Genomic DNA, 17,894 nt, shown 5'->3' with positions numbered 1-17,894 from the left:
CATGTTTATTTAACATCATGACGATGTTGGGTGCGCCGACAAAAAGCCATTGGGAAGGCTTGACGAGGCCGACGCACCCCACAAGGGCATTGCAGTGGTACACAACATGTTAGCACTTCGAGGGATAAAAAAAAAGAAATGAACAAAAGTAACATATTTGGCATTAGCTGTACATGAATTCGGACTCCTTATTTAGTTGATGTGGGAGAGTGTAGCTCAACATTTGATAACCATAATTTGTTCGCATCCTAGGCACATACCATTTGGGTGTCGCACGTGTAGTGTACTTTGGCTCACTGCATTGAAATTTTGACAGATTAAGCATATTGCAAATATTGTGATTAATACCGGTTTTATACCGTTGTAGAAGTAAAACATCGTACAGATGTGGCAAACGGACGACTCGAAGTTCATTGAAAAACGGTTCGGTGTGTTCTAGTCGAGGAGCATTCATAATATTTCGAACAGCTTTCTTTTGAAGAAGATACAAGCGGTTAATATTTGTAAAAGACGTGGTACCCCACACCAAAAAACAATATTTTATAACAGAGGAAAAAAGTGCACTATACAACATTTTCTTGATACTCTTCGGCATGAAATATCTCAGTCGACACAAAATACCGATAACCTTTGACAGCTTGTTCATCACCATGTCAACGTGATCATTCCAACTCAAATGCTCATTAAAAATAACACCTAAACTTTTGACCGCAGGGAGCGTTTCGATGAGCGACTTACCGATCCTCAAACAGAGTGGTGGCATATTTGTCAACTTGTTACGAGGCCGGAAAAGCACGGCCTTCGTTTTTGCAGTGTTTATGTTTAATAAATTATTTTGAGACCATTCTTGGAGTGACTGTAAACATTTTGTGGCTTGTTTCTCAAGATCCGGCAGCTGTGCAGCTCTAAAGAATAAAGTGGTGTCATCAGCGTTAATCACAAAGGTTGGAAGATTACTAATACAGACGATGTCATTAACATAAAGAAGAAACAGCAATGGTCCCAAGATGCTACCTTGCGGGACACCAGAAACGATGTGTCTAATATCAGATAAATTATTGTTTATTTTTACTTGTTGCGATCGAGCACTTAAGTAAGACTGAAATATGTCAAGAAACTGTCCGCGGAAACCGTAATGCTCGAGCTTTGTTAACATTATTTTGTGGTTAATGCGGTCAAACGCTTTTGAAAAATCGATGAATATGCCAAGAGTGAGAAGTTTCTGCTCGAAGGATTCTAAAATTAGCTCTTTTTGTGTCAGCAGCGCGGTTTCCGTTGAAAGGTTCTTCCTAAACCCATGCTGACTGGGCGTTATTATGTTATTTTTGTCATAAAAACTAGATATCTGGTTGAACAAGATCTTTTCAAAGCACTTTGAAAAAACAGGTAGAATAGATATTGGACGATAATTTGACAGACTGTTTTTGTCTCCACCTTTGTGAATAACTGTGACCTTGGCAAACTGCATTTTCTTAGGGAACACTGCGTGTTTAATACAGTTATTGAAAATACATTCTAACACAGGACTAATTACATCAGCGACATATTTTACTGGTGAAATTTTCAGGTCATCAATATCACACGACTTGCTGGTACGCAAAGCTAGAAGACAATTTTTGATTTCGTTCGCATCAGTTGGAGACAAGAAAGCACTGCAAACAACCCGCGAGTCAAGACACTTCATGTTCATAAAATTGTAGCTCACGTCTGCCTGAGACACAAAATAGTTATTGAAATCATCTGCTAGTCGTTTCCCACTCACTGTTTCGTTGTTGACTAAAATTTCAAGTGTACTAGGAACAGTTGTACCTCGATTTAAAATTTTGTTGACGTTTTTCCACACAAGATCGCTCCTTTTTATAAGTCTTGGTTGAACAGATTTTCCATGTACTCTTTTTTCGCCTGTCGAAGAAAATACGTAACTTTGTTCCGGTATGTTTTAAATTGTTGAAGGTCATCTAGTGACCTGGTTTGGATAAAACGGTTGTAAAGGTCTGTTTTTGTTTTTATCATTTTGAGGCATTCGGCGGTTATCCATGGTTTGCGAGCTTTGCGGAGTTTCTTTGAGGTTACGAGAGGAAAGTTTTGTTCATATATGGATTTAAATATGGTAATAAAGACATTGTAAGCATCTTCTGGGTCCTTGTTTTGCACAACACTCCAGTCAAAATTTGATAGGGCTGCCCTAAAGTGATTTAGTGTGTCATGATTAATGCGTCGGTGTGTAATACTTGGAGACATACGATTTTTAGTAGAGGGGGGCTCTCGACGACCAGGTATATTGGAAGATGGTCACTTATGTGGCCATTAATTACTCCAGAGTTCAGGCGATTCGGTGGGGAGTTAGTAAAAAAGACGTCGATTGCTGTCGCTGCTTGTAATCGCGTGGGGACATTTATAACGTTAATGAAGCCATTGCATTCCAATATCGACTCAACCTCTAACTTATTAACTGATTGTGATAGAAAATCTATGTTAATGTCACCCCCTAAAACAAGGTTAAAGTTGTTCTCTGTGACCCATTGGAGGTATTCATCAAGGAAGCAGGCAAAATTCGAGAAGTTGCTTTTTGGAGGTCGGTAAAATACAGAAAAGACGTTTCTACCACTTTGTAAGGAGAGTATCTCATAGTCATCATGAGTTAACGTGAAATCGACAAGAAGGCGGCATTTAAATTTGTTTTCTATCGCTATCATCACGCCCCCACCTCGTTTATCAATACGATTTTGCACATATGTAGTGTAGTTCGGCAAATGCAAGGCTTCACCGCTATCTTGGTACCAAGTTTCAGTAACCATTATTATGTTGAAGTGGAAGTTAAGTGCAGAAAGGAAAGATTCGAACTCGTCACCTTTGTTGCGCAGGGACTGTGCGTTGACGTGAAAAAAAGACATGCGGCTCTTTTTCTAAGCAGACGCAGTGTTTACAGCAGATGGCAGGAAGAACTGAGACTTTTGTTTAAAAGGGGGGGGCGGCAGGTCCATCAGGGGTGCGAAAAGTGCATTTCTGAGCAAGGGCCTAGCCCCTAAAGCAGTGTGTCAAGTGTACTTTCCTTTGAAATGACTATCGCTGATGCGCCATCAGATTTCCTTACCAGTATTTTTCCATTTGTGTGCCAGACATATTTCAAGTCCTGTTGTTTTGCCCATTCCTTCGTTTTTTTCAGCAGTTCGCGGCTCCTTTTGGTCAGGTTCTCAAGCACATGCACTTTGCTACCTTGATTTGCTATCTTATTCCTGTTTGCCCACCACAGGTCCCGGGTTTTTTGTCTTGTGAACCGGCAAATAATAGTTGGAATCTTATCTGATTTCGAGGGCAGCCGATGTACAGTGTCCACATCATCACAGGTTAGTTCTGGGAGCTCAATCATAGCAGCGATGGCATTAATTTTTTTCATTAAGTCTTCTTTCTCAGATTGAGGTATTCCATGAAACTGTAGGTTTGCTCGCCTATTCCGCCATTCCAACTCGTCAAGCTGAGTTACCAGGGATTCAGTAGGTTCTATTCCTTCTAGTTTCTCAACTCTCTGATTTCCGTGATATCTTGCTCGTTTTTTTGTACACGGTTAACTAAACCAGTCAGTTGATCAGACATAAATTGCACAGCTGTTTCTATATCGTCAACGGTACGTTTCAGCGGCAATAACACTTCAAGTTTTTTGTCAATGGCTTGCAGCATATGCCACATGTTCTGTATGTTTGGCTCTTCTGCAGCTTTCACAGGCGCATGCGTGCTGGATTTTAGTCCTCTGCATTTAGGACACCTCCAGGTTTTCCGATAATCTTTTTTAGATTTCAGTGTCGCTTCAGACACACCTGCACATTTGCCTACATGAAACACAGTGTGGCATACGCTGCAAGACACGCCATTTTGATCATCTACCCCTGACTGACACACCGGGCATTCTTTATCATCACCAGCCATTGTAACACACTTGGCGGCAGCAGCAGCGGTCAGACAGCTGACTAACAATAGGCATGCAAGGAAAACTAAAAGGGGCGCACCAACCTGCGATGGTACAGGAAGACAGGAAGAATATATTAAATCGATGTCGCCGTGACCACTGCCGCTGCCATTGTGCCCCCGAGATGCCACAGCGCCGCTTTTTATCCACGGTCTGGTGGTGGTAGCGCCGCCAAACGGGGTTTTTTTTTTCTTCGTCGCTGACGGTGATGCAGCTTGCGTCGGCAATCTCGGCGGGAGCGTCGGCGGAAATCTCGGCGGAATTCTGCGATGGTACAGGAAGACAGGAAGAATATATTAAATCGATGTCGCCGTGACCACTGCCGCTGCCAATGTACGGTTAGGCATCTTAATTTCTGAGAGGCATGTAGCCCACCGTAAGTCGTATCCATATCAGCTTTTATAATTCCGAAAACTCGGTTACCCTCGGCGCTTTGACCCAAAAAATTATGGCTATTTTGACGAGTTAGATGCACTGGAGAGGCTGCTTTGCCGGCAAGCTTCTCGAAAGCGCATGCATTTTGAAGTAGTTTGTTAGGGCACAGCTCCGAGGGTAACAAACTGGATATTACTTACGGTGAGCGACACGTCTATATGTAAGTTATAGTGCTCGGCTGCTGACACGACAGGTGCAGGTTTTATCCCGGCCGCTTCAGTCGCATTTCGATGCAGACGAAAAGATAGGGCCCTTGCACTGTGCGACGTCAGAGCATGTGAACAACCCCAGAGGTGGTGCTGGTGGCGGTGGTAAAAACTTTATTTTCATCAAAATTCATTCAAAGGTGCTCTTTTGTAGATCGAGTGGGGTCTCTATTGCGCTTTTCTTCTTTCCCTGCTTTACTGCTGGTCGCGTGATGCGGCCAGGAGCCCTTGGCGCTCGGCGACTACCAAAACTCGGCTCACGGCCCGGAATTGGGTCCTCGGGTAGAGCTGAGCACCGCAACCTCCCACTCTTCGCTTTTCGAGAGCTGCAGGTCCATCGGCGGTGTATTCCGTGGACATTCACGCATTATATGAGCTAATATTGACCACATAGCTTACACTGGGGCGGGAATACTCCCGGATACATAGTGGAGTTTTTATAAGGGTTGGGTAAAGTGTTTGTCTGGAATTGTCTCCAAGCCACCTGCTGAGGTTTGGTCAAAGGCTTATGGAGGGGGGGGGGGTATTTAAGTATATTATTACGATAGTGCATAGTTATGTCGTGACACGTGACCATGCGCTCCCTGGCCGACGTCAGGTTTGGACAGGCCTCAGCCCGGTTGACGAATCCTCGGGCAAAGTCGTGGGCTGCTTCGTTCCCCGGGTGGGACGAGTGCGCAGGCACCCAGATAATTTGAATCTGGCCGCTAGGTGCTAGAATTGACTGTCTCTCAATAATAGACATGGTGGCAGCGTGGACTCTGCCTTTCGCAAAATTTCGCACGGCTGTCTTGGAATCACCGAGAATATATTCAGCTTCCGTTGAGGCGATGGCCAGAGCGATAGCCGCCTCCTCGGCCTCCTCCGCGTGGTTCACCTTAACAGTGGCCGCTGCAAGGGGGTTGCCCGAGTTGCCGACTATCCCTATCGCGAAAGCCGCTTCCTGGTCAAGATTCTCCGTGACATCGACGTAGACTGTCTCCTGGAGCTGAGAATAGTTCTTGTGTAGTGCTCCTGCCCGCGCTTTCCGCCTTGCGGCGTGGTGTTCAGGGTGCATGTTTGTGGGGATTGGATTAATATAGAACTGTTTCTGTATATCAGTGGGGAGCTGGCCTACGGGACTGTGTGTGGATTCGTATTCAATCTGCAATTCTCGCAGTATACTTCTTCCCGCTGGGGTTTTGCTAGACGCTCGTAGTGAGCCACACGATGGGCTTCCACCATTTCCGTCGTCGTATTGTGTATCCCTAGCTGCAGAAGTCTCTCAGTGGGTGTACACTTGGGGAGATGAAGGGCAGATTTGTTACTTTGTCTGATGAGGCACTCTACTTTCTCATTTTCTGATTGATGGAGGCGTAAGTAAGGTATAGAGTAAAACATACGACTCAGGACGAAGGCTTGAACCAACCTCCTGAGGTCCGCCTCTTTCATACCCTTGTGCTTGTTCACAGTACGCCTGATTAATCTGTTTTTCTGGTTGACACAGCCAATGAGTTTGTTTAGCGTGACGGTATTCCTACCGCTGTTTTGAATGTGCATGCCTAGAAAACGGAAGGTAGCTACCTCGGGAACCGGGACCCTGTTTACATGCACTTAAAAGGGTGGGGGAGTGCTTTTGGGCAAAGGTCTACCCCTGATCACCAAAGCTCCGATTTCTGAGGGGAACATGAAAGACCAACGCTGCCGGCATAGCGGACGACGGTGTCAGCCGCCGCCTGCAACGTCTCCTCCATTTCTCCATCCCTACCCGTCGTGACCCATAGAGTGACATCGTCGGCATAGAGTGTAAGAGGTTGGGGATGGCCGAGAGTGCTCTAGCCATTGGGATTAGGGTGATGTTGAAGAGGAAAGGCGAGAGTACCGGCCCTTGCGGGGTTCCTCTACTACCTAGGGGGAAGGTGTCAGACTGCAGAGGCCCTATCTGTATCTCCGCCATCCTGTCAGACAGGAAGGCTTTGATATAGCTATGGACTCGTTCATCTACATTGAGTCCGGAGAGAGAGATTAGTATTGCCTCGTGGTCGACATTGTCGAATGCCTTGGTGAGATCATGAGCTAGGATGGCCCTAGTTCTCTTATGGATTGGGCTAAGCACTTCTTTCGAAATGCGAAGCATAGTGTCCTGGGTTGAGAGATGAGGTCTAAAGCCTGACATGGTGTCTGGGAAGAAACTGTTCGCGTCCATGTGGCTCTGGAGGCGGTTGAGGACCACATGCTCCATCAGCTTACCCATGCAAGATGTAAGCGAGATGGGTCCAAGATTCTGGAATACTAGCTTCTTTCCGGGTTTCGGAATGAAGACAACCTTTGCGTGCTTCCATGGTTGAGGAAGTTTCCCTTCCCGCCAGCACTTGTTCATGAAGTCGGTGAGCGCCCTCACTGACTTCCCGTCGAGGTTGCGCAGGGTGCGATTTGTGACTTCATCCTTGCCAGAAGCGGAAGAAGTACGGAGTCTGTGATGGGTTGATCGCACTTCTGATTCCGGAATTTCCTCGTCCAGTCCAGAATTGGCGATACCCTCATAGCTCGGGGGGGGGGGGGTGGCATGTCTAAGTATCTGTTTCTCAGCTCCTCCAGAAGATCGTCATCCGGAAGGGGGTTCTCGTGAAGGATTTGTTTTATGTCCTTCCTGTGGGCGGACTTGCAGTTGTCTGGGTCTAAAAGATATTGCAGCAAATTCAACGTGTCCCTCAGTCCCAGTTTACCGCTTATTTGATCGAAAACCTGGCCCCATTGCTGCTTGGCCAAGTTCTGTGCTTGGCTCTCGATGTCCTTAGCCAGTCGACCTATTCTTAGGCGTATCTTATGTGATGGTCTTTTCAGTGAGCCATCTCCTCTGAAGGCTCTGGTACGCTTGCCACAAATGGAGGAGACGACTATCCACCGACGAGATCTCCTTCGGAGAGGGAATCTCGTGGGCGGCAGTCTCCACATCCTGTATGAGACTCGAGGCCCCATCCTCCAGGTTGCCGATAGTATCTCCTTTAATGTTCCCTTAAGTGTCTCCCTTAAGGGAGCAGTGTGCTCCCTTAAGGTTCTGAACCTATCCCAGTCCGCGATGCGGGCCGGTCTCTTGTTCTTTCCCTTCAGAGAGCCCTGCATAACGATGGACATGACGATGTAGTTGCCACTCCCGAAATTTTCCAGAATGTTGATCCACTCTACGTTCGAGATATTCTTGCCTAGAGTGAGATCCGGACAAGCGTTCGCTCCTACACTGTTTCCTATCCGTGTAGGCGTCGCGGGGTCTGTGTACAGGGTGAAATCCGTGTCCTGTATGTGATTCCATAAATGCGTGCTTTTATTTTTCCTCTTGTATCCCCAAGCTGTGTTATGTGCGTTGAAATCCCCCACCACCAGGATTGGAGAGGATCCAGCCTGCATGACCGCCTTATTTAGGGCAGCGACGATTCGGGGTGGTCAGCTTTTGGATTACTGTACACGTTAAGGATGTATAAGGATCAGAGGCCTCTCTTTTGCGGGAGGAGCTCAATCAAGAGGCAGTCCGAGTCGATGTCGTCGAGCGGGTGTGTTATTGCGGTCAGATTCCTCTGAACGAGGACAGACGTGTATGGTTTAACTATATCTGGAGGGGAAACTGACTTATAACCCGACATTTTGACCTCGCAATGGGCCTCCTGCAGAGCTATCACATCCGGAGCTTCTGGTTCTATGTTCTTGATACAAAATTGCAGATTGTCCCGCTTAGCGCGAAACCCCCTGCAATTCCACTGCCATACTCTTATTACTTTATGGTTGACCGCCATAGTGGAGGCTGGCTTGGTTAATGGGGTCAGATCTCTGGGGCTGGGAGCTACCATTCGGCAAGGAGGAGGATGGTCCCAAAGCAGAGAGGGCATCCACTCTTTCCTTCAGGGTTTTAACCTCGTTAATAGTCGTGGCTTGTGTGGGCTCAATATTATTGATGCGCGTTTCTATAGCATCCATGCGCCTATTTATCTGGGTTGAGAAAGCATTAAATTGCTCCACCATTCGAGAATTGACTTGACCCATGAACACTGTGAGGCGTTCCTCGAACTTGTTAGCGAAGGCTTGGAAGAGGGGAGCTAGTCCCTCCTCAAGGGAGTCGGTTTCCATTTCCTTAACTGCTGAGAGTGCCCTCTTTTTCGCAGGAGGGCTGCGTTGGGGAAATGATGCAGGGGAAGACGACACTTCCGAGGCTGAAGAGGGTGCGTCTGTTGATATCGAAACTGCACTGGAGCAGCACGCATCCGGGGGAGAACTCGAGGAGTTCCCCCTAATCATGCGGAGCTCGGCGTATACTGCGTCTAAGCTAGCCTTAAGCTGCCTATTCTCATCTCTTAAGACCTGTAGCTCCGAATCCAGAGATGTACTCTGTTTAGATTGGGAGGCAACGTGTGCCCAACTCACCTTTTTGTCTCTCCACCTGCCGGCAGCTGGTCCTCTCTGTCCCCCTCTTCCTTCCTGAAGTGGTGGGAAGGACGTGGATCGGCTCCGGCTCCTCCGGTAGCCACTGTCCGGAGTCCGGCTCCGGTGGCTGGAGTTGGATCTTGATCTTCTCCGGGAGCAGTGTCCAGCCGACGAGGATCCTTGGCCGTCCTCACGGAACAGCTCATCTTGGTCTTGACTCTTTCCCTTGCTGGGCTTAAGATGTATGAAGCGGTACTTGCATTTCTTGTTCCCCGTCAGGTGGGAGCCGCTGCAGATGATGCAGTTCGGCGTGCAGTCCGGGTCTTTTTTCGGATGGTGCTTCACCCCGCATCGGTGACAGAGATTCGTCTTTGCTTTCGGGCAGACGTCGGTGCGATGACCGGTGTTACGACAGTTGAAACACGACTCAACTTTGCTGTAGAATGGGTAGCAGATGTACATGCCTCCTCGCAAGCACAGAGACCGGGATACCTTGGTTCCCGTGAAGGTTACGAGGATCGAGGTGGTCTCGGCTGCTGTTTTCTGGGCGGTCGGCGTTGCAGCTGCGACTTCTTGACGGCTGACTTGGAGGCAGCGTCGTCAGATTGCTTTACCGTGGACGTAGCGGTACTAGCGTTCGGCGTACTTTCGAGCTCCTTCCTGGCTCGAGGTCAGTCGTGAAACCGCAAACGGTCTCCCAATGCTGGGCGTTGAATTTGTCCGGGGATATCTCCTCCCCTTGCACAGCGTACTCCATCTTGGGTAGAGTCGGAGCCGACCACGTGGTGTAAGCCTTGCGCTGCGAGGCGTTAGGCCCAACCGCAGGCTCGCCGGGCTCGGCAGGAAAACGCCCTAAAAAGGGCGGAAAATGCCGAAAGTCTTCCAAAAACCAATGACAAGGGGTGACGGACACCTTCCCTGACCTCTGGAAACGTGGACCCGGACCACTGGCTTCGTTAAAACGCCAGAAATTGGCCAAAGAGCGGGAGCCCATGCGGAGCACGTCCGCAGCACACGATGCCCAGATGGCGTCCCAACAAACCCAGAAGGTCAAAATTATCCGGCGCCCTCCATTGCCGCGTCCCTCGTAGCCTGAGTCGCAGTGTGACTTTAATATACACAAAAAATTAGAGCACTGCACTTTCGTCTGCTCAAGAGCGGAAATGCGAAAGCCTTTCCCTTTCCTCATTCTTTCTCCTTCCATTTTGCATTTTTTTATTTTTGATATTCGAATTTTTGGGTGTATATATGATTTGTTTTCATTTTCTTTTTATTCTTTCTTTCCTTTTTGTTTTCTTTTAAAATGTGATTTTTATTTTCTTCTGTCTTTAGTTTTATTTTATACACCAAGTAAGCCTCCTCACGCATTTACATTGTTCTCATCGAATCAGTCACACAAACCTGCTTCAAACACGGCATTTATTTTCATTAATTCGATTTAATTAATTGACTATTTGCATTTCATCAACCAAACCTTTCCAATTTCAAGATCTACTCACACAGTACCTAGCAGAATCAAATTCTTTCACATTTATTTCCACAAAACGACCTTATCGGGTGGACAAAATTTGCGAATACTTTTTGCTGACATGACATCGCATTAAAACCAAAACTAAGTCTATATAAAATCTGCTTCGCTTCTGCCATCGGGTCCAACGTCAATGCTGCTCCTCGCACGCTTCAAACTGTACCTTACACTGTAAATATTATTACGCCTATACGGCAGTAAAAAAATGGAGTAAGCTGTCTTCAAGCACAATCCCTTTTATATGGAGAGAGTGTGCCTTGCGCCATGTTGTTCCTGGTGCACACGCGCCTGTTGACAAGGCTGCTGGGCACATCGTACACGCTTGACACACGGCACTCGTCGAGCTCCTTTCAAGCAAAGGCGCCTCTTTTCACCGAAGGAGGGAAACCTCATGGGAGCAGCGGCGCAGGTACACTGTACAGCCCAAGGGTGAAACGCTTGTTTCGCTTTAGCATTCTTTGCTGTGCATAAAGTGACTGATGTGATTGTTTTAAAAGTCAGATGTAGTATTTTATTTTATTTTTACTATATCACATCTCACTAATGCCACAGAAGAACTGCGTACAGCTTCTCTCATCATCAGCACCATATGCTTTGCTTATCTCCTTGGCCACCATGGACACTGGGTTCTGCTGCCGGCTGCTGCATCATTTTTACTTTCCTGATATCTGAGCAAAAATACAAATACTGAATGAGAAAGTAAAACCAGACATTCAAAAATTTTTCAAATGTTTTCAAGCATTGTTAGCGGGCCAAATTTTCCTTCTTTGTTTATTCTTTTCTGCGTTGCCATCGCTGGTTCGCGCAGGGCGTTCGTTTAGGCTCCAAAGGTTCCGGACGGGTGCCTTCGCTTCTAATAGCATTAGAGGCATAGGCGCGACACTTCTTATCCGTGCAGGTGCTCGCCTTGTGCTTTTGAATAGAAGGACCTCGTACTCAAAGGCCTTTGCGGTGCCCGTGTAACAAGGGTATCAGACATCACTGAACCGGAACTTGTCCCTCCTGAATAGAGGACGGCAGTCGTGGTTCTGCAGTCACCGCCAGCTTCAGTAGATAAGTTCGGCACAACGAGTACAAAACCCTGTATTCAGAACCACCGCTCAAAATCAGATTGAGTGGACTCAGACTCATAAAATAAGTAGAATCAGTCAAACCAGAATCGCTACGGGAATTTATAATACTCAGCTCAACCCACTGATTTGCTACGGCCGTTTAAAGTAGTTGGTGTGAGTGCAGAAAGCCCAGCTATTCCGGACAAAACCATTTTTGATCGGGAAGAGTTTATGAGCAAAGTTTTTTATATGTATTTAAATATTTGACTATAACAAGTAATATATCCGGAGATTTCCCGTCGGCACGCATGAATTTTTTTGCATGTTACGTTTTTTGATCGTCAAAAATGTTGATCGTTTCTTTTCTATGGCAGTCTCTCTCAACTTTTCAATTCGAGCGATGGAAAAATTATAAAAGAAAGCTTCTGGTACATATTGAAAGCATGGACTAGTGCATATTTCTATACTTGTACCTTACAGTTTTCCTATATTCAAAACTTTTATCCTAGAATGTTGGACATGTATACGTCAGATGTTGCAGCCAGGAGGAAGAGTTGGCCACGGCAATCGAGATGTTCCCGGACAATCTCACTGTACTATGCAGTTTTCTAAAAATTACAAGATCAAATTATTCGCGTATACTTACGCGGTGTTCTCTAGCGGTCACCAACAGAGGACACTTGGCTGCATAATGTGGGGAGGTGAATGGTGCTTAACGTCCCAAAACGACTCAGGCTCTGAGGGACGCCGGAGTGGAGGGCTCCGGACAGCTCCGACCACCTGGGGTTTTTTAACGTGCACTAACATCGCCCAGTACACGGGCGCCTGACAGTTCGTCTCCATAGAAATGCGACCACAACCGCCGGAATCGAACCCGCGTCTCTCGGGTCAGCAGCGAGCACAGTAACCACTGAGCCACCGCGGAGGCAGTTGTTGCGTAATGTCCAGGAAAGGGCGCGTGAGTGCGTACATGCCACGGGTTGTCTTTCACCAAAGGATACTAAATCATCACGGGACATGTAATGCGATGATGTCGTTAAAAATTAATGTAGATTAGCTCAGCTAATCCAGGATATACAAGGCGAAAGATGCCGGCGTTCACTGTGTTCATTGGCGTTGGCGTTGGCGTTGACAGTGTTCTAGACGACGATAGCTTTGAGGAAAGGAAGGGAGCACAACTGGCTCCCTGGATATGCGGACGCCTCATTCTTGCTTTGATACATGTGGCGGTGGTGAGAGAGAGAGAGGGAGAGAGAGAGAGAGAGAGAGATGTGGCCTGAATGCATTAGCGCTGACAGCGTTGTGGCTGACATGCGGCACTGCAGCAATAGCTAGGCCGTAGCGTTGATTTGGTGATCAATCTCTCGCGATCAATCATTAACTGCATGCCACCTACCAGGGTGGCAGGGAGGGCGCGCTGCCTATCCAGTGTGCAGAACGCAATCAAAGCAGGCTTTTGCAGTTGGACGCCAACGCCACGTACATGAAAGCGAGATTGAGGTCTCCACTGACCCACGGAGCCGGTCGTGCGCCTTTCCTTTCGTGAAAATGAACGGCCTTTGCAAAGTTGTCAACGCCAATGAACTCTATGAACGTCGTCGGCTCACTTGTTTTGTTTGGTTTTTGAGGAAAGGAAATGACTCAGTAACCGTCTCACATATCTCGGTGGACACAGGAACCGCGCCGTAAAGGAAGGGATAAAGGAGGGAGGGAAAGAAGAAAGAGAAAACTGAAAACTGAAAGTTGGATTTTGAGGAAGGGCGCGCCGCTGCGCAGCGGCAGAACACCTGTGGCTCGATGCTACTAGTAGCGCGTGCGCAGTGCTGACTAGGTAGCGAGGGAGCAACAGGCGACAGAGTCGGCGGCGGCCTCCTGCGCCGTGCGTGACGTCACTCGTGCTCCGACATACGCCGGCTTGCGCGAAGCGCGGTGGTGACTAGCGTATTGAAGCTTTTTGCTTCAAAAAAAAAAAAACCGGCCACCAAGGTTTTGGTTTGAAGAACACACCAGGTGCCCAGTAGTTACTTTATTTCAAGTGGTCAACTCAGCGATGAAGGGCGAGCAACGCTGGTCTGCAGTATATCTGCTATGTACTTGACTCGGCCTGAGGGACAAAGATTTGACTCGAGAAGTCTTAAAAAAGAAGCTGGACATTATCGCAGAAAAAAAAAAACTCTTTTCGCCCTTTCATACTGATTCGTATGCACGCTATGCTCTGAGGGGACTGGCGCACATACCCGACCACATACCCGACCACGTTCGCGCCAAGGCGCAGTTTTTACGGTAAAGACACTTTGGATCAATTTTATCGAACGTGAAAGTTGAAGCTACAATTGGGTCAAGCTGGGAACACCTAACCTAGTGGTGCATGTGTCGTTCGCGTTTTTCAACCCATTAGTTTGCAGCTCTGTGCGGCGTTTACGAACAAGTCAATGCAGATGAGTCCTTCACTTTTCCCGAAGGCTCATCTGGCCTTTCGTCTGATTTGAAGATGCGTGGAAGGAAGCGTCTGCCTGCTTCTTGTAACGGCGCTGCATTGCTTCCTCATGAACGCAGAAAAGTTCGCCACAAACCCGCAGTACCTGGTGACGCTGCGGGAGCCCGACGACGAAGAGGAGGACGGAGAGTGCACAATGATCGTGGCGCTCCTTCAACGAGGACGACGTTTCTTCACAAAAACCAAAACCAAAGACACGTGGCACGCAATCGGCTTCTTTGTCTACGAGGTACTGCTTTTTGCTTTTCGCATATGTGGCTGCAATGGGATGCTTGGTTAGAGAGAGAGAGAATGAAAAGGAAACGCTGGGAGGTTAACCAGATGTGAGTCTCCGGTTTGCTACCCTACACTGGGGATGGGGGATAGGGGTTAGAAAGATGACAGAGAGGAAAACGCAAAAAAAAAGGAACGTGCACACATGGACACACACACACACACACACACACACACACACACACACACACACACACACACACACACACACACACACACACACACACACACACACACACACACACACACACACACACACACACACACACACACACACACACACACACACACACACACACACACACACACACACACACACACACACACACACACACACACACACACAAGGCGTTCCAGTTAGTCTTTCACACAGGCCGGTAGATTGTAAGAAGCGCAAAAGCGCTTGCACGGCCTTCTTCTGCGACGGTAGGTGCTTTCGATGTTGTAGAATTCTTTTTTCGGATAGCGGTTGGTCGTCCAGTTGGTCAAGTTCGTGGCTAAGGCATGCCCTCTGTGGCGAGGGTAACTGCGGTTTCAAAATTCCAAAAACTGACATGGCGGTTACTAACGGCTGGCTACAGATCTGTAATAGCAGCTAGCCGCATAACTCTAATACTTAAAAAGTTAATTATTGGAAATTAGTTAATTATTTAACTAGTTAAGATAAATCACCGGTTTTCTGGCGTTGACCAACACTGGTAATACTCTGCCTCAAAAGCCATTATTTTGCCTCAAAATTCCAATTTTTGAAAATTAATAAAAGTCTTCCCTGTAACATGTTATATGCTTTCCCTCCACAGCTTTCCCTTCCTGTACCAGGCTGCAGTTTTTGTGAAGTCCACACCGTGCCCCAGTATTCATGATTTTGCTGCAGCATTATTGAGTAACATCTTGCTTAGCTCCGAGAAAGTTAGGTGGGCGGTTGAGATCAAGAAGTTTGCTGGAATAGGTTGTACGCAGCTGGCACATGACAGCGTTAGTTGGAGAGATATGGGAGAGGCCTTTGTGCTGCAGTGGGCGTAGTCAGGGTTTTGTGAAGTCTACACCGTGCCCCAGTATTCATGCTTTTGCTGCAGCATTATTGAGTAACATCTTCCTTAGCTCCGAGAAAGTTAGGTGGGCGGTTGAGATCAAGAAGTTTGCTGGAATAGGTTGTACGCAGCTGGCACATGACTGGGTTAGCTGGACAGATATGGGAGAGGCCTTTGGGCTGCAGTGGGCGTAGTCAGAGTTTTGTGAAGTCCACACCGTGCCCCAGTATTCATGCTTTTGCTGCAGCATTATTGAGTAACATCTTCCTTAGCTCCGAGAAAGTTAGGTGGGCGGTTGAGATCAAGAAGTTTGCTGGAATAGGTTGTACGCAGCTGGCACATGACAGCGTTAGTTGGAGAGATATGGGAGAGGCCTTTGTGCTGCAGTGGGCGTAGTCAAGGTTTTGTGAAGTCCACACCGTGCCCCAGTATTCATGCTTTTGCTGCAGCATTATTGAGTAACATCTTCCTTAGCTCCGAGAAAGTTAGGTGGGCAGTTGAGATCAAGAAGTTTGCTGGAAAAGGTTGTACGCAGCTGGCACATGACTGGGTTAGCTGGAGAGATATGGGAGAGGCTTTGTGCGGCATTGGGCGTAGTCATAGTTTTGTGAAGTCCACACCGTGCCCCAGTATTCATGCTTTTGCTGCAGCATTATTGAGTAACATCTTCCTTAGCTCCGAGAAAGTTAGGTGGGCGGTTGAGATCAAGAAGTTTGCTGGAATAGGTTGTACGCAGCTGGCACATGACTGGGTTAGCTGGACAGATATGGGAGAGGCCTTTGTGCTGCAGTGGGCGTAGTCAGGGTTTTGTGAAGTCTACACCGTGCCCCAGTATTCATGCTTTTGCTGCAGCATTATTGAGTAACATCTTCCTTAGCTCCGAGAAAGTTAGGTGGGCGGTTGAGATCAAGAAGTTTGCTGGAATAGGTTGTACGCAGCTGGCACATGACTGGGTTAGCTGGACAGATATGGGAGAGGCCTTTGTGCTGCAGTGGGCGTAGTCAGGGTTTTGTGAAGTCTACACCGTGCCCCAGTATTCATGCTTTTGCTGCAGCATTATTGAGTAACATCTTCCTTAGCTCCGAGAAAGTTAGGTGGGTGGTTGAGATCAAGAAGTTTGCTGGAATAGGTTGTACGCAGCTGGCACATGACAGCGTTAGTTGGAGAGATATGGGAGAGGCCTTTGTGCTGCAGTGGGCGTAGTCAAGGTTTTGTGAAGTCCACACCGTGCCCCAGTATTCATGCTTTTGCTGCAGCATTATTGAGTAACATCTTCCTTAGCTCCAAGAAAGTTAGGTGGGCAGTTGAGATCAAGAAGTTTGCTGGAATAGGTTGTACGCAGCCGGCACATGACTGGGTTAGTTGGAGAGATATGGGAGAGGCCTTTGTGCTGCATTGGGCGTAGTCAGGGTTTTGCGAAGACCACACCGTGCCCCAGTATTCATGCTTTTGCTGCAGCATTATTGAGTAACATCTTCCTTAGCTAGGAGAAAGTTAGGTTGGCAGTTGAGATCAAGAAGTTTGCTGGAATAGGTTGTACGCAGCTGGCACATGACTGGGTTAGCTGGACAGATATGGGAGAGGCCTTTGTGCTGCAGTGGGCGTAGTCAGGGTTTTGTGAAGTCTACACCGTGCCCCAGTATTCATGCTTTTGCTGCAGCATTATTGAGTAACATCTTCCTTAGCTCCGAGAAAGTTAGGTGGGTGGTTGAGATCAAGAAGTTTGCTGGAATAGGTTGTACGCAGTCGGCACATGACTGGGTTAGTTGGAGAGATATGGGAGAGGCCTTTGTGCTGCAGTGGGCGTAGTCAAGGTTTTGTGAAGTCCACACCGTGCCCCAGTATTCATGCTTTTGCTGCAGCATTATTGAGTAACATCTTCCTTAGCTCCGAGAAAGTTAGGTGGGCAGTTGAGATCAAGAAGTTTGCTGGAAAAGGTTGTACGCAGCTGGCACATGACTGGGTTAGCTGGAGAGATATGGGAGAGGCTTTGTGCGGCATTGGGCGTAGTCAGAGTTTTGTGAAGTCCACACCGTGCCCCAGTATTCATGCTTTTGCTGCAGCATTATTGAGTAACATCTTCCTTAGCTCCAAGAAAGTTAGGTGGGCAGTTGAGATCAAGAAGTTTGCTGGAATAGGTTGTACGCAGCCGGCACATGACTGGGTTAGTTGGAGAGATATGGGAGAGGCCTTTGTGCTGCATTGGGCGTAGTCAGGGTTTTGCGAAGACCACACCGTGCCCCAGTATTCATGCTTTTGCTGCAGCATTATTGAGTAACATCTTCCTTAGCTAGGAGAAAGTTAGGTGGGCAGTTGAGATCAAGAAGTTTGCTGGAATAGGTTGTACGCAGCTGGCACATGACTGGGTTAGCTGGACAGATATGGGAGAGGCCTTTGTGCTGCAGTGGGCGTAGTCAGGGTTTTGTGAAGTCTACACCGTGCCCCAGTATTCATGCTTTTGCTGCAGCATTATTGAGTAACATCTTCCTTAGCTCCGAGAAAGTTAGGTGGGTGGT

At 47.6% G+C, this 17,894-nt stretch overlaps 1 protein-coding gene and 1 long non-coding RNA gene across 2 annotated transcripts in view; one reads left to right on the top strand and one right to left on the bottom strand.

Moving 5' to 3' along the window:
• LOC144120940 (uncharacterized) overlaps window positions 1-17,894 on the bottom strand; it is a 173,891-nt gene that overhangs the window by 40,825 nt on the left and 115,172 nt on the right. The gene's annotated exons all lie outside the window — the stretch shown is intronic.
• LOC144120937 (calpain-9-like) overlaps window positions 1-17,894 on the top strand; it is a 52,951-nt gene that overhangs the window by 25,962 nt on the left and 9,095 nt on the right. The window contains exon 10 of the mRNA XM_077653759.1: window positions 14,134-14,303. Coding sequence (XP_077509885.1) covers window positions 14,134-14,303 — 170 coding nt within the window. The remainder of the gene's footprint in view (window positions 1-14,133; window positions 14,304-17,894) is intronic.

The sequence above is a fragment of the Amblyomma americanum genome, chromosome 2 (genome assembly GCF_052857255.1).
Source record: "Amblyomma americanum isolate KBUSLIRL-KWMA chromosome 2, ASM5285725v1, whole genome shotgun sequence".
Lineage (NCBI taxonomy): Eukaryota > Metazoa > Arthropoda > Arachnida > Ixodida > Ixodidae > Amblyomma > Amblyomma americanum.
The sequence above is the reverse complement of the archived record's forward strand: the minus strand, read 5'-3'. Positions and strand labels throughout refer to the sequence as shown.